This window comes from Lytechinus pictus, chromosome 5, assembly GCF_037042905.1.
Source record: "Lytechinus pictus isolate F3 Inbred chromosome 5, Lp3.0, whole genome shotgun sequence".
Taxonomy (NCBI): domain Eukaryota; kingdom Metazoa; phylum Echinodermata; class Echinoidea; order Temnopleuroida; family Toxopneustidae; genus Lytechinus; species Lytechinus pictus.
The window spans coordinates 52,512,175-52,526,607 of record NC_087249.1 but is presented as its reverse complement, the minus strand read 5'-3'; the positions used below and the strand labels follow the sequence as shown (position 1 = coordinate 52,526,607).

The window sequence follows — 14,433 nt, the reverse complement described above, 5'->3', positions numbered from 1 at the left end:
TGACATTGCAATAGGTTTCATGCTTTACATCTGAATGTTTGTTACTGGTATGCTTCAATGTTTCAATGGACACTTCAAGTATTAAGTTGGTTTGAAAAAATAAATAAAAATATCTGTCAAGCTTGTAACACTGACAAATTTCTTTGGATGTAAAACTTGAAAGGACACAGCTGATATTTTTCGGGGGGGGGGGGGCAATGTTGATGAGTGTATTGTGTTAGGGTCACTTTTCCATCTATGCTTGGTGATTATATTTAGCTAAAGTGGGAATGGCCATGTTCAATTCAATTGGTCAATTTAGTTATTTATTTGTCCTGTCTTTGTATAAAAACACAAAAATTATCCTCTATCTTGTGATGAGAAGGCATAGAAGTATGTGCAGTATTGTGCCACCGTGCCAGAGATGAAAAAGTAAATTATACAAACACAAAGTGCAAATGAATACATCACAAAAGAAATAATACATTAAATTATTTGATCTAACTGAGGATCATTCAATATTTTGTGAATATTTAACTGCGTAAAGGGGTAGAATAATTCTGGCAATTACTTGAAATAGGCCCCCACCCACATAGTCTGGTTGTTGTCATATTTACTGGTACTTTCTTTCTTGAAGTCAATTCTGATAAAACACGTGTGAAGTTCAGCAATTCAGTGTCACTATCTTGATTCTTGATGAGAAGGAAAACGTGACCACTTTATTGGCTAGGGCTGGAGATACCCTAGTCACTCTCAACTCTCGTTTAGAATGTTTACTTATTTGACACATTTTGTATAAATTTATGATTTTTACCTTCCTCTCTTTCAAATTATTCTAAAATCTAAAAATTGTTGTCCTTTTAATGGCACTAATACCCCACCCCCCCAAAAAAAAATTTGTTTGAATTTCCTAGAAAATGGTGACTATAGAATAATATAGGTATAACATTTAATATTTACATTTTTCAATTTTATCCCAACACAAAGTTTGATTGATTTTGGCAAGGAAAGAAATAGATCCTTTGAAAAAGAGGTCCCCTTGACACATTGAAAATTCTTGGCCCCCAGGTTCAAGGTTGGTTTGATGATGGGGGGAAGCGCAGGGGTCGAGGACAGTACAATAATAGTTCCTCTCACACCTTATTGTGCATGGCAGGGTAGCTGATCAGCTATGAAATTATTACAGTCACGTAAAGGTGTTAATTGCCTAGGAAAGTGTGTCCTTCAAAAGTGCAGAGTGATTTTGTCAAGTTTCATTTTGTGGGAGGGAAAAGTCATCACCTTGCTCTCTTCAGAGAAATTTGCTTTGTGGTCTCAGCATAAAATTTCAGACAAATAGCAGAGGTAAATAATATTTCAGAGAATAAAGTTTTGCATGACCTGAAATATGGATTGGTAGTAGTTACTAATTTCAATGTTATTCACATGAAACATGGGGGGTAGATGTGTATGTTTGGCAAAATGGAAAGAATGTGAAATATAGAAAATATAAAGATACACAATGATTGTTTCATAGTTTTGACAATCCTTTCACAAGATAATTATGTGAAAACAGATTTTATAGAGAATAAAGTACCTTTGTGGAAGTTTGTGGTAGTAATCAAAAGTTAACTCAAAGAGAATCCAATGAAATATCCACCAAGTGTTGCTACACAGTTACAATAGCACCTCATTATTTCAAACCCAGACGATGAAGCATGCAAGAAATGTTTCACGTTGCGTAAAACTCATTACATGAAGGGTATCGGACGGAAGGCAAGGCGCTAATGGGCCTTGTAATGAGTGTCTCAACCACGCACCTTTGCCATTGCCACATGTGCAGTGACTCTCCGTTTATCTCAATGACGTTTGTCTGTCACAAGGTATCGCCATCAAGTAAATTGCATTAGAGATGAGAGCAAGAAAAAATATTAGGAAATGGAGCTGTAGGAGTGGATACCGGATTTGCCACTCTCCACCCGGGTGAAGCAAATATGTGTTGGCCTACATGATGGAAGAAGTTCATTGAATTTTATATACTTGATTGCGGGTGCCATGCCTAAGCCAGGGTGATAATCTGTGGTGCCTAGAAATGTAGAAGTGTTGCTCATTATTGTTATTATAAAGATTACATATTATTGTTTACTATATTTTTATCTTTGAAGTTTATTATTAAGGTTCTAATAATTAATCTCTCTCTGACTTGTCTTTTCTTTGTATAACAGTGCCCGAAGACCAAGGATCAGATGGCACAGTTTCCAGAAATCCCATCGGCCAAGTCTGAATTCAAGGTGAGAATTTATGCCCAAACGTCTTTTGAAAATGGGCAAAAATCGAATAATCCACAGACATATGGCAAAGTTGCCTATTGCAAACACTTTTTCTAGATTTATCATTCATGAATACTCAAAAACATAGGCCCTATTCATGACACTTTCTTGCGTGATGTGGAAAACAAGCAATCCAACTGTCTGTCAATATTGAATATACTACTGGGAGGAAATAGAGAATATTGGTACACCACCTATGCTAGAAGGGGGATGATAAAAGATTGTGGATGAATTTGATTACATTAGGAGTTTGATGTTGCGCTGCGAGTATTCCCTTGGACACTGATATGTCGCTCTGACGTCAGCCTGAGAAAAACGGGGCTCGGACGCCAAGCGCTTTCAAGAAGAATTCAAGGGTCTATGGAATTGCAGGCATGTTCAGACTAGTCAGATTACAATGTTTCTCTCTTCAAATGGCATCTCCCTCCCTCTTTCTCTCTCTTCTCTTCTCTTCTCTTCATCTCACCCTTTCTCCCCATCTTCACCTCAGTCAAAATGTCCACTCATCATGGTTTTGGTGGTTTGCATACCAATACTGCCAATCTGCAAGAAAAATCTATTGAATTTCATACATTTTCTGGAAATCTTCCACATTTCAGTCATTGAAAACCGAAAGTTAGTTGATTGATGTGTTGAAAACTTTATTAAAATGGTATCAACAGAAGTAGAAGAGAAAAGAGTCTGGATCGGTAAAACAATTTTTTTTTTTTTTATTAGAGTTATTTTTATGTTAAATATATACTGTATGGGAGGGAGTTGGGATGTATTGTTTTTATTCTGAATTAATGCTGAAAAATATGCCAGTAAATCAAGCAGATGGAATGTCAATATGATTGCTCACTTTGACATTGAGTTTATGAAAGTGATCTGTGTGACCTCCATTTTAAGTCACTAAAGATGCAAAATATGCCATTATCTCTTTATTTAGAAAGAAAGTATATAAATCAATTGTGTGAAATAAATCAAGATGTCTAATGGTCCAAATTTATTAATGGTTTGAATAGTAATTTGAGAATTTCTCAATGCGATATTGTTGAGTATTTATTGTGTTGAGGTGAAATATATTAAACATGAGATGAAAGCTCTTTAAGGAGGAATTGTGCCCTTGGTAGTGCTCCACAGATGAAAGCAGAAAACCTAACAGAACAGGAACTGAAAATATTCAAAAACTATTTTTTTTCTGAATTTATTTCACACTTCAGTTAGGCCTATATTTAAAATGTCAACCATAGTCTTCATAAAGCTGTCACTTGACAAGTTTATCCATTTGAATATCTGACAGATGAATGTGAAAATAAATCTGCTTAATTTTAATCCTTGAGATTATTATAATCTCAAGAGAGACAAGACAAAAATTTCGGACTACTTTACAGCTGGTTTTGACACTATTGATATTAATTCTCCAGGCTTTATTGATTTTATATTTAATGAAATTTGGATGGAGATTATTCAAGCCTTTTCTCCTCATTATGATACCCATTATTGAGACAGTATATCTGAATGATGTTATCCTCATGAATGTAGGCTATTTTTTGCAGTGTCTCATAATAAAGACCTACCGTACATATAGCAGTCTGCCTGTCTGGAAATGTTTCAAAACTCTCTCTCTGCTCAGACTTCAAGGCTAGTTCACACTTGTGCACTCACTTGTGCAGTCAATCAACAATAGAAAGTTGTTGGTTTGTTTTGCGACTTTGATGAGGGAGAAAGTGTGCTCACTTATCTAGTCATTCAGCAGTAGTAAGCTATCTTCACCACATGAATGTAATAGAAAACATAAATATATATTTTTTGCATGTCACTGCACATGTTGCATAAGGCCAAAGCGTGACTGGAAATGCTATGAAGTCCAGATCAGTCACCGCAAGGAGATATCACAGGCAGCACAACGCAAATGTTTGAGCGCATGCCTTTGACCTAGTCGATCTCAAATGCAAGTATTGTACTCCAACTGTGTCTTCCATAATTGTAGACATAACCTTTTTTCTTTTTTGGAGCAATATCTTTCTAAAAAGATAATATTTCAGTGACTTGATATCTCAGAATATTTTTGAAACAAAGAAGCAATTGATTCTTTCTCATGATGGTGAGATCTCACAAGATTTATCATCTTTCAGAAACAAGAAAAGGGTCATATCGGAAAATCTCAAGAAAAGGGGTAAAGATGCCAAGATGGGGCAAGTGAAAGAGGGGGTATAGATTGGAGGAATGTTTGATGTGCCATTCATTCTCCACTTGCTTGTCCATCCTCCACCTTTTCATAAAAATAATGAGGAGAAAAATTGGTAGGAAGATCTTACTGTTAGTCAAACAAAGGATGGAGCAGATTGATGCCTTGTCATTGATTTCAATAGACGAAAAAGGAATGCACTCTTAACAAGGGGATGCAGTTGTGATTGAAAATGTTGGTAGAGTGCTATGGTGCTCCAGGAGGGAGTAATGATGAATAAAGGCCATTCGTTATTCCAATCCATCATCTTATCCTTGAACTCAAACCTGAGAATGATTGAAAGAAAAGGCAAGAAAAATGATCATCCATAGTTTCTCCACAAAAATATTGGTAAAACCATTAGATGGGGGAGGTGGTGTTGGTCTAGGATTAGGTATGGATCCTTAATCCCTTTGGATTGATTGATGGATGGATTATCCATGGAAAACATGACCTGATGCGGCTCATGAAAGGCACAGGTCACACCTCGCATATTTGAGGCTGTTTGGATTACCTTCACAGCAGTTAATATTTCATAAATGGTATGGCCATATTCTCTTGTACTGTATGTGTTACCTCACATTTACCTGCTCAGATAATTTAGATTTTTTTTTTTTTTTTTGCCTCCGACGAAGATTCTGCTAGGATCGAAAGCTTAGGCCCCTTTTGACTTTCTAATTTAGAAAATTGATAGAAAAGTGTAGTTTTCTTCATTGCATCCCCCCCCCCCCCCTTTGTTCACATTGACATACCGGTAAATATACAACTTCTGAATGTAAACTATAAATCATTTCTCTACTTTTCTATAACTCGTGGGGGGTTTGAAGATATGTTATTGCTCTACAACCTCCAGTATCATACAGAATTCACATTATGATAAATGAAATAAAACATTGAAAATGAATTGAAAGTTTGAAATCTTACATAATGATGCACAAAGCATTTGATTGGCAACATTCTAGAAGGTTCCCATACTGTTCTTATGAAATCTAAGCTTAAATAACAAAATGACATCAAAGTGTTAATTGAAAAAAAGAACCTTGCCTTAAAAGTGTCGATTGTCATGCTCAGCTGTTTCTGATCTTGATTTAAGACGTATCCAGCACCAATTATCTCTTGCGCCAGCAAAGACATCTGATGTCGCTTTGACGTCATAAGAACACATGTTCTTCAGTATGGCTATCTATGATGGTGATCGAATGGAAATGTCCATTCATTAAAGCCTCTCAAATAGGTTTCATACTTTCATTCATGAAAGTAAATACTTTTTTATCAGTTTTCTTCTCTTTCGTTTATTCCTGAAATCAAAGTGGTTTTACCAAATTTCAGAGCCAATTCAGCTTCTGTTTTATTCAATTTTCCTATGCCATTCTATCAAGTCTTGTCCAATCAAGCATCATTTAAGGAAGTATTTGATGTCTTATGTTCAGGATTTATTGTACTTTCTGATCAGAAATTATAAGTTCTTGTCTTGTTTTTTACTAAATATTATTTAATTTATGAGTATTCAGGGAAATACATAACCAAAATTTTCTTGTTTGTTTTCATAAAGGTTACTTTTCAATATAATTTGATGTGTGACATTGGGACAATATTCTTATTAAAAAACATTTTTTTGCTTCAAATAAACATTCATGTAGCTGTTGATAATGATAATGAAAAGAGAATAGGAAATGCCTTATTTGAGACAGCTGTTCAGAAATATGTTTTGGGGAAGCTTGCCTGAGAATGAATGAAATCAGATAGTGTTACGTGCTATACCATATTGTTATGTTTAACAGTGATTGTAAACAAAACTGATGTTCAGATAGGATAGTAATTGAAATCTTGCGATATGTGATTCATCTGTCCTTACATTTCATGATTGAAATATAGTATCATGAATCAGTATGTTGACATTCAACAAGAAGTCATTTGGATTTGTTTCGTGTGAGAAAGGAAGCAGGAAAAATTAAATATGTACGTGAGAATGCGTGATCTATGCAATGATATCCATACCATGTTGTTACGTGACACTGAAAAGTAATTAACGACTTCTGGGGAAGGGAGGTACTAGATTCATATCACGCCTTCATCGGGGAAGAAGCGAAGCGGAGATCGCTGTAGGACAGGGTTTTCGGGTGCTTACGTTATGAGATAAGACAACATTAATTACGAAAAACAAAGATGATATCATTTTAGTCCCCGTAATACAAAGGGGAAAGTGGATTTGTATTTTGATGTAGCATCTCCATACATGATCAATGGCAATGAATACAGTAAATACAATGCTTACACTTAAAGATATTATTATAGATTGTTTGAAGTTATGAAATTGTATGTGTAAAACAAGTGACCTCCAGATAATTAAATTTTTGTCATTGCTTGGTGCAAAAAAATTGTGTGGGGGACACAAAAATAATATTTACTTTTAAGGTCAAGTCCACCATAGGAAAATGCTGACTTGAATGAATATAGAGAAATCAAACTAGTTACATGTAGCATAGTGCTGAAAATTTCATCAAAATCGGATGTAAAATAAGAAAGTTATGACATTTTAAAGTTTCGCTTATTTTTCACAAAACAGTGTTATGCACAACAAGGTGAGTCAGTCGATGATGTCCATCACTCACTATTTCTTTTTTATTTTATTGTTTGAATTATACAATATTTCATTTTTTATAGATTTGACAATAAGGACCAACTTGACTGAACCATATAGTATTAAACAATGTTAATTCCACATGTTCAGGAAGAAATTAATCGTTGTATCACTTGACAATGAGGAGAAAAATTAGAATATTTCACATAATGAAATACAAAAGAAACAGTGAGTGGATGACGTCATAGTCTCCTCATTTGCATACCAGCCAGGATGTGCATATAACTGTTTTGTGAAATTAAGCGAAACTTTAAAATGTCATAACTTTCTTATTTTACATCCAATTTTGATGAAATTTTCAGTGTTATGCTTGTTGGATTTTTCTCGTTTTATTTCAAATGAACTTTTTGTTGGGGTGGACTTGTCCTTTAATAATCTTGATGTATCCATCTACTTTATGCTAGTTTGTGTTTCTTGAACTCGCCCTCAAATATATGTACACAGATTAAAAGTGCAACAGCATTATTACAGTGCCATCTCCTGCTGAACTATAGCCATGCACTTCACAAAAGTAATATAAATTTTTGCTAAGATAGTCCTTTTATAAAGAATATGAAATTTGCCCAAAGCACAAAATCAGGGTACACTTCACCTTTCCATGTTACAAAAAAACTTTTATTGCATTTGTGTTTCACAAATTTCCTGATGGATACAAACCTATTTCATCACTCAATCTTTGTAAACTACCACAATGTAGCTCAGCAGATTTGAAGTTGAAACCCAATACTTGTGACTGTTTTATTTGTGCATTCTTTATAGACATTTTAAACTTAATTCTTGTGTTTTTTAATTTCATTTTCTTCCTCACTGCAGACCTTTCCAAGTAAGCAGTCTATCTGTTGGTCAGTTGATGATCCTTCGCAAGCTTTCGCTCCTCAAATTGACCGCTGTGATGGAACGCTACGCAGTCTCTCACCGGAGCGGTTGGACGTGGTAAGGATGATCCTCCATTGTGATAATATCCTGCTTCCATATACATGTACATGTAGCACTAAATACTTATGGACAACATCTCTGAGCATTACAGAGACTTGTCGATACCCCACTCATCACATTCTAATGATGGGGGCAGAACTGAGGGTGGGGTGGGCACGCCCCCTGGGTAGTCATTTCATAGTTTCAGATTGTGAAAAGAAAGGTAAAGGAGAGAAAAATATGTGACCTCTTCAAGTTGTATCTTATAAACAGCGAAAGAAGCCAACAATATCAGAAGTTGGAATAGAGCACGATGTTAAGTGCTTTCTCCAAAAAAAGAATTTCTTCCTAGTTGCACATTTGTCATAAAATACATTACCTTTTAAGTTCCATTTACATTATGTCGCACTTTTTTCCTTGGTTAAAAATATGTAGCAAACTTCCTGCCCTTTTGAATGTGATGCTTCTAAGAATGTTCTAAACATTCCACGGACAAAGAGTGTCATCTTATCTTTATTTCACCTTGAGAAACATTGCTTTAATTGAAAAGAGACACTTTTCCTCCCCGAGCCCCACAAGAGTGCATTATACCCAACCATAATAATTGAAGCTCAACGATTCCCTTGTCGCTTGAAGAATTATAAGGAAAAGAGCCAAGGCAGTTTTTCCATACTTTGAATTTTTCTAGCAGTGTCCATTTCGTGACCTTTTCGTTGACCTGGAGGTGTTTTTGTGTATTCAGGATAGTGCAGCATTAGATGAGTTATTGTGTTACTGTCCCAACAGGCCAATCTGCTAGGATGATTCCAATTTTTCTCCAGGGACTTTCAAGATGGGTGATTTAATAAATGGAAATGGTATCTAAACATGGCGGGTTAGAGTTTCCTTCAAGATTCCTTGTGGTATTTTGAGCCTGGGAAATTTGGTGAGGAAATGTTTTCCATGTTTTAAATATAGAATATCTAATGAGTTTTCCATGTAATAGCTTGAAGGAAATTATGCATCACGTGTCTCCATCCAAGATGTATTATTATATGTCTTTTATTTCCTATAGAGCTTTCTTCTAGTCTTAATAAAGTAATCAAATTTTTATGCTCTAAGAAATCTTGCGCTTGATAATTCTTGATAATTCTTAAGTTACATGTTGCTAGCTTGGCAAACACGTGTCATTATGTCACAAGACACAACTACTCAAATTTCTAAGTCTTGGAGTTCAGTCCCGCCCATAATTAATGGGTTAATGTTACATGTAAATGAATGGTTCCTTTAAGTGCAGCTTCATAGGCATGTATCAAAGAAAACCATTAAACTTCAACATCTTTGTCCATTTTGTTTAATTTCTTTGGAATAGACTGATCACATTTGTGTAAAAGCATCAAATCTTTCATAATCTTAAAGGGAAAATCATGCACTTTGTACAGTTTTAACAGAGAAAGAGTTCAATTCAATTCATTTTATTCATATCACTTTAAAAACACATCAGAATTTTTAAAAATCAAAGTTACAAATCAGTACATTCATTATACATGATATTTTTTTTTTTAAGTTAAGAGATACACTGTAGGCCTACTGATTAGTTTGTAAAATACACCCATTGGAAACTTCTTGAAAGTACATTAAATCATTAAAAGAAATTCAATGAAAATATATCATGTTATTCATTAAAAAAAGAAAATAATACTGAATATTGCTTTCGACCATGCACTCATGAATCTTTTTTATTTGACTAATATGTATAATAACACTTAAAAATGAGGGATATAGAAGCGTGGGCCTTGTTGATGTACTGGTTTGTCCTGTTAGCTGACATTGTAGCTTCAAGGGAGTGCACGAGTCTCTGGGTTTTGATGACAAATAATCACTTCAATAGGGGCAGGTTAAAGATAGCATGCAGAGGAAATTGCCGGTTATGTATGGTAGATTGCAGCAATTTGTTTTGGATGTGGAGGGGACAGGTCGTTGTTTAGTCCCAATCACTGGTTTTCAATGGGGGAGGAAGACGGTAGGGAGAAGAAGGGAAGAATCAGTCTAGACAGGATTAGGTGGATAGATAGAAGGAGAGACAAAAAGAGGAAGAATGAATAGAAGAAATTAGGAGGAGGAATGAGAGAATAGCTGTAGATTGGGTAGATTGTAATGTAGTAAAGAAGTTGATTTAAAGGATAAGTAAGTAGAAATTTAAATTGCACTGCATTAGTCATTACAAATGTAGTATTGTCACCAATAGAAGCTCCACTCTGTTTGTATTTCAAACACACTCAAATGTACTTGTGAGGGATAGACTAGATTTTTTCTTATTTTCCTTTTATTTCCCTTTTTTTTTAAAGAATATCTCTCAAGCTAACCTCGTTTGAAGAGACAAACAGCTGTGGGCATTTTCAGATTGTCAATCATGTCAACCATTTTCCTGATCTACACCTTATGTATTCATCCTGCTGTCATATGAAATTTCAACTGTCCTATATTTGAGGCCCATTATGGATTCAAATTGTCTTCTTGCATTACCCTTGGGGGTATACTCCACCTATACGTTACTTAATCGATCATATTTTGTACAATGTACAATGAGTATTTCATTAAAGGGAATAATGCAATTTGTGAAGAGCAACCACCATTCATTATGTTCTATTTACGTATCATAGCCAAGGCTTTAGCCCAGCCATCGTCTTAACATCGGATTTGTGGTATTTTAAGCCAGTAGAAACAAGTTTAACATTTAAAGTGGATAGAGCTTTGCTTGAAATATATAAGCAAAGCCAAAATTCTTAGTAATTTTGTACCTATTTCTGACCCCCATTTTGATTTGTTTTCTTCTTTTTTAGGATGGTGCCTCGGTTCATGAAACGGTCCAAGACGGCTGACATCAAGGACCGGCTGGTGTTTGGGGTACCCCTCCTCCACCACCTCCAGAAGACGGGTCAGCCCCTTCCCCAGACCATCCTGTATGCCATGCGCTACCTGAGACGACAGGCTGGTGAGGCGGTAGGGCTCTTCCGCAAACCTGGGGTTCGGTCACGCATCCAGCAGCTGAAGAAAATGAATGAGGCTAATCCTGGTGAGTAGTTAACGGGAGAGTGGGATGTGGTAGGGTAAGGTTTTGGTGGGGTATGGGTGTGGTGGGGTAAGAGTGTGGTAGGGTATGGGTGTTGTGGGGTAAGGTTGTTGTAGGGTATGGTAGGGTAAGGTCATGGTGGGGTAAGGTTTAATATAGTTGTGATATGAGAAGGGTTTTGACAAGATGGTATAAGGACTTTGGGATTGGGTGAGGTAAAGTTGGGGTAAGGGTGCAGTGTGTTTGAGGCAGAGTAAGGGTGTGATAGGGATTGGGATATTGTAGCGATGGGATAAGGGTGCAATCGAGATGGGCAAGTTTGTAGATGATATGAAAGATATTATACTTAATATACTTCCATTATTTACTTGTTGAGCGAATGTTTTCCCATTGATTGCAAACATTTATCTATGACTTAGTTACAATGTATTCTCTTACAACCCACCCAAAAATTGGCGGCATTATAGCACTTAAGTTTACATTCATCAGTATTGATTTATGAACACTCTCTAATCCTTCATGAAGTACATTATGTGAAAGTTGAAATTGATCAAAAATCTATGCCCCTATGACATTTTGTGTTTCAGACTCCCTGAGTTACGATGGCATGATGGCCTATGATGTTGCTGATATGCTGAAACAGTACTTCCGGGAATTACCAGAACCTCTGCTTACACCAAAACTTTCTGAGACTTTCATAAGCCTCTTTACCTGTAAGTATCTTGATGGAAAACAAAGACATATGTTTAACATATTATTTGAAAAAATAAGAAAAGGAAGAAGAGTCACGTTCCATGGTTGATATTTGTCTACATATATCTAAGTTTTGACTATTTTGACCTGTTATGATTGATTGATTATTGAGAGCTGCTTGATAAACAACTCCTTTTGTCTTTATAATATACAGTGCGTATCAAAAAAAAGTTTACACTTTGAAAAAATCCTGTAAAATTATACATTTGTAATATCCTGAAGATTTTTCCACATTTTAACATTGGTACAGATCCATTTAAGCAAATGACAATATAACTGTCGAAAAATATTTCCACTTGAGTAAGCACCACTTACTTTTGAAAAGTTAGTGAAAAATGATTTGCGCAGAACTTTGAAATAGTTATGCGAATAAAAGTAGACCTAAATCATGAAGAACACGTGGAATTTAGCTAGTAAAATTGATTTGAAGATATCTTTTACCTCTTTTTACCTGTTTCCTTGCCCAAAACACTTCGAAGAGTGCATTTCGCTCCACCCCACTCCCCCACACACCGAGGCCATCATGACGATATTTGCTTTACACTGAGCTGTGATTACATGGAATGGCTTTAGCTTGATTTTCAGTTTGTTAATCATTGCCAAGCTTGGGAAAAGTGTGGAGAAACAAGTATTAAATGAAACATGAAATGTAAACCCACTTTTAATGATAAAAAACTTAGTGAAAAAATGCTGGAGATGTCTGATATAAACTTTTGTTCAGATTCAGGTATGTCCTCAGATCCAGCTGGCACAAAAAGGGTATTAAGGTTGTGCTTACTAAGTGTTGAAATTTAAATTTGGGTGGCAAAATTGTTACAAAATGCTTGAATGTATCCGTTTTATTTCAATTGACTAAAAGTGCAAGGGAAATGTATGAAAAATGTTTCGCAGGGTAAGTTTGATTTCGCCCTTTCCCCTTGACACAGCGTGAAATGAGCATTTCTGCGCAAACAGATTTGTGCGAGCTTTACAAAAATGGACAGTGCTCACTCAAGTGTAACATTCTGACAAAACTTTTACTTTCATTGGATAGATGAGACCCAATCGCAAGAATATATGTGAAAAAATTACCCACATGTTGTATATTTTTTTATTCCCAGGGCTTTTTCGAAGTGTAAAGTTTTTTTGATATGCACTGTACAGTATTATTGCAAACCTGTTCACACAATTATCATTCGCAAGCTTCATACCCGATAATTGTTTTTGCAAGGCTTCAAACCTTGGTTGGATAATTATAGAAATATAATGAAAGGAATATGATTTTTATAGAAATATGATCTTTCTACTGTGTACGTGAGGACCTTCACTTCTAAAAATCTTACAACATCCCTCACTGAAATCAGATCTTTTGTACTGTCTTGTACTCTCTCTCTCTCTATCTATCTATCTTTCTATCAATTTCCATGCTATCACAAATAAGGTTTCCAAACAACTCAGTTGAGTTTCCTGAGCTCAACTATCAGAAATCACTCCTCCTAGTAGTACCAAGCATCTTGCCCCTTGAGCAAAAAAGCACAAATTTGAACCCAAGTTATTTTCGGCAGCTCACCTAAAAGATCTCATTTTCTCAAGTGTTTTTGGATGGGGGAAGAAAGACCAATGTAACAATGTTGCTGATATGGGCTTCTCATTTTGTTTCTTCAGCAGTTGGTTGCAAATTGTAATAGCGCTTTGAATAGTTCACATTTCTCAGGCATTACTTTGTGTTTGGAAAGTAGCCAAGTATCTTGGAGTGCTACCCCCATGAATATCAGCTGCTTGTGGAAGTATTCATTTATGTGTATATTTAAAGATTTCTAGAGAGCAAGTAATATTGAACTAACTAACTTATCACATTATTGGTTCAAGAACAAATGGAATACATGTTATTTTAAAGAAGAAGAAAATGAAAAGTTTGTACTGAATACAAGTGAATTTAAGAGTGATCTGTAAAAAGCTATACAATATTGCGTGGAGTTTTCAGCAAATTTGGGATACAGATATACAAGAACTTGTTTGAGAAAAGTTGTAAAACATGAACAAAGGGGAATTTTACCACGATTACTCAACATTATGATAAGAATTGGTTACTTGACAATTTGTTATCTATAACCATCAAAGTAGTTTCACTGAACTGTTGTTTTAACCTGAAGTAAAGTGTATTTTGTGAAACAGTAGCAAGTTTCCATTAGAATATTGAACTACTCAAGCATGTACATTCTAGATATGTCTTTCACTTTGTCAAAGGTGTAGCGGGTCACCAGATATAAACATACCGTGTGTCGTTGTCGCATAAATGGATCTCTAAATATAGCCATGTTCATGTTAAAAAGCGGATCAGTGGCATAAACACTTGATCTGTGTGACTCTGGCTGTTTGATTGAACTTGGCCGTGCCTCCCAAAGTTTGTAGTTGGCAATTGGTTCAAGCTGTTTGACACGGCTCCCCAAAGAAGCAACAATTCATCTATCGCATGGCGGGAGAGCAGAGATCAAATCCTTAGATAATCACTTCCATTCGCCCACCCTTTTCTCTTTATTTTTCTTTGATTTGGTTTAATGGTTTTCAGCTTCTGTGCTTCATACCTTTTTTTCTG

The 14,433-nt window shown here is 35.6% G+C and overlaps 1 protein-coding gene across 1 annotated transcript in view; it reads left to right on the top strand.

Annotated features, from left to right (window-relative positions):
• The window catches only part of LOC129261097 (stAR-related lipid transfer protein 13-like), a 35,468-nt gene that overhangs the window by 2,578 nt on the left and 18,457 nt on the right, over positions 1-14,433 (top strand). The window contains exons 2-5 of the mRNA XM_054899142.2: positions 2,184-2,249; positions 7,952-8,071; positions 10,876-11,108; positions 11,693-11,818. Coding sequence (XP_054755117.1) covers positions 2,184-2,249; positions 7,952-8,071; positions 10,876-11,108; positions 11,693-11,818 — 545 coding nt within the window. The remainder of the gene's footprint in view (positions 1-2,183; positions 2,250-7,951; positions 8,072-10,875; positions 11,109-11,692; positions 11,819-14,433) is intronic.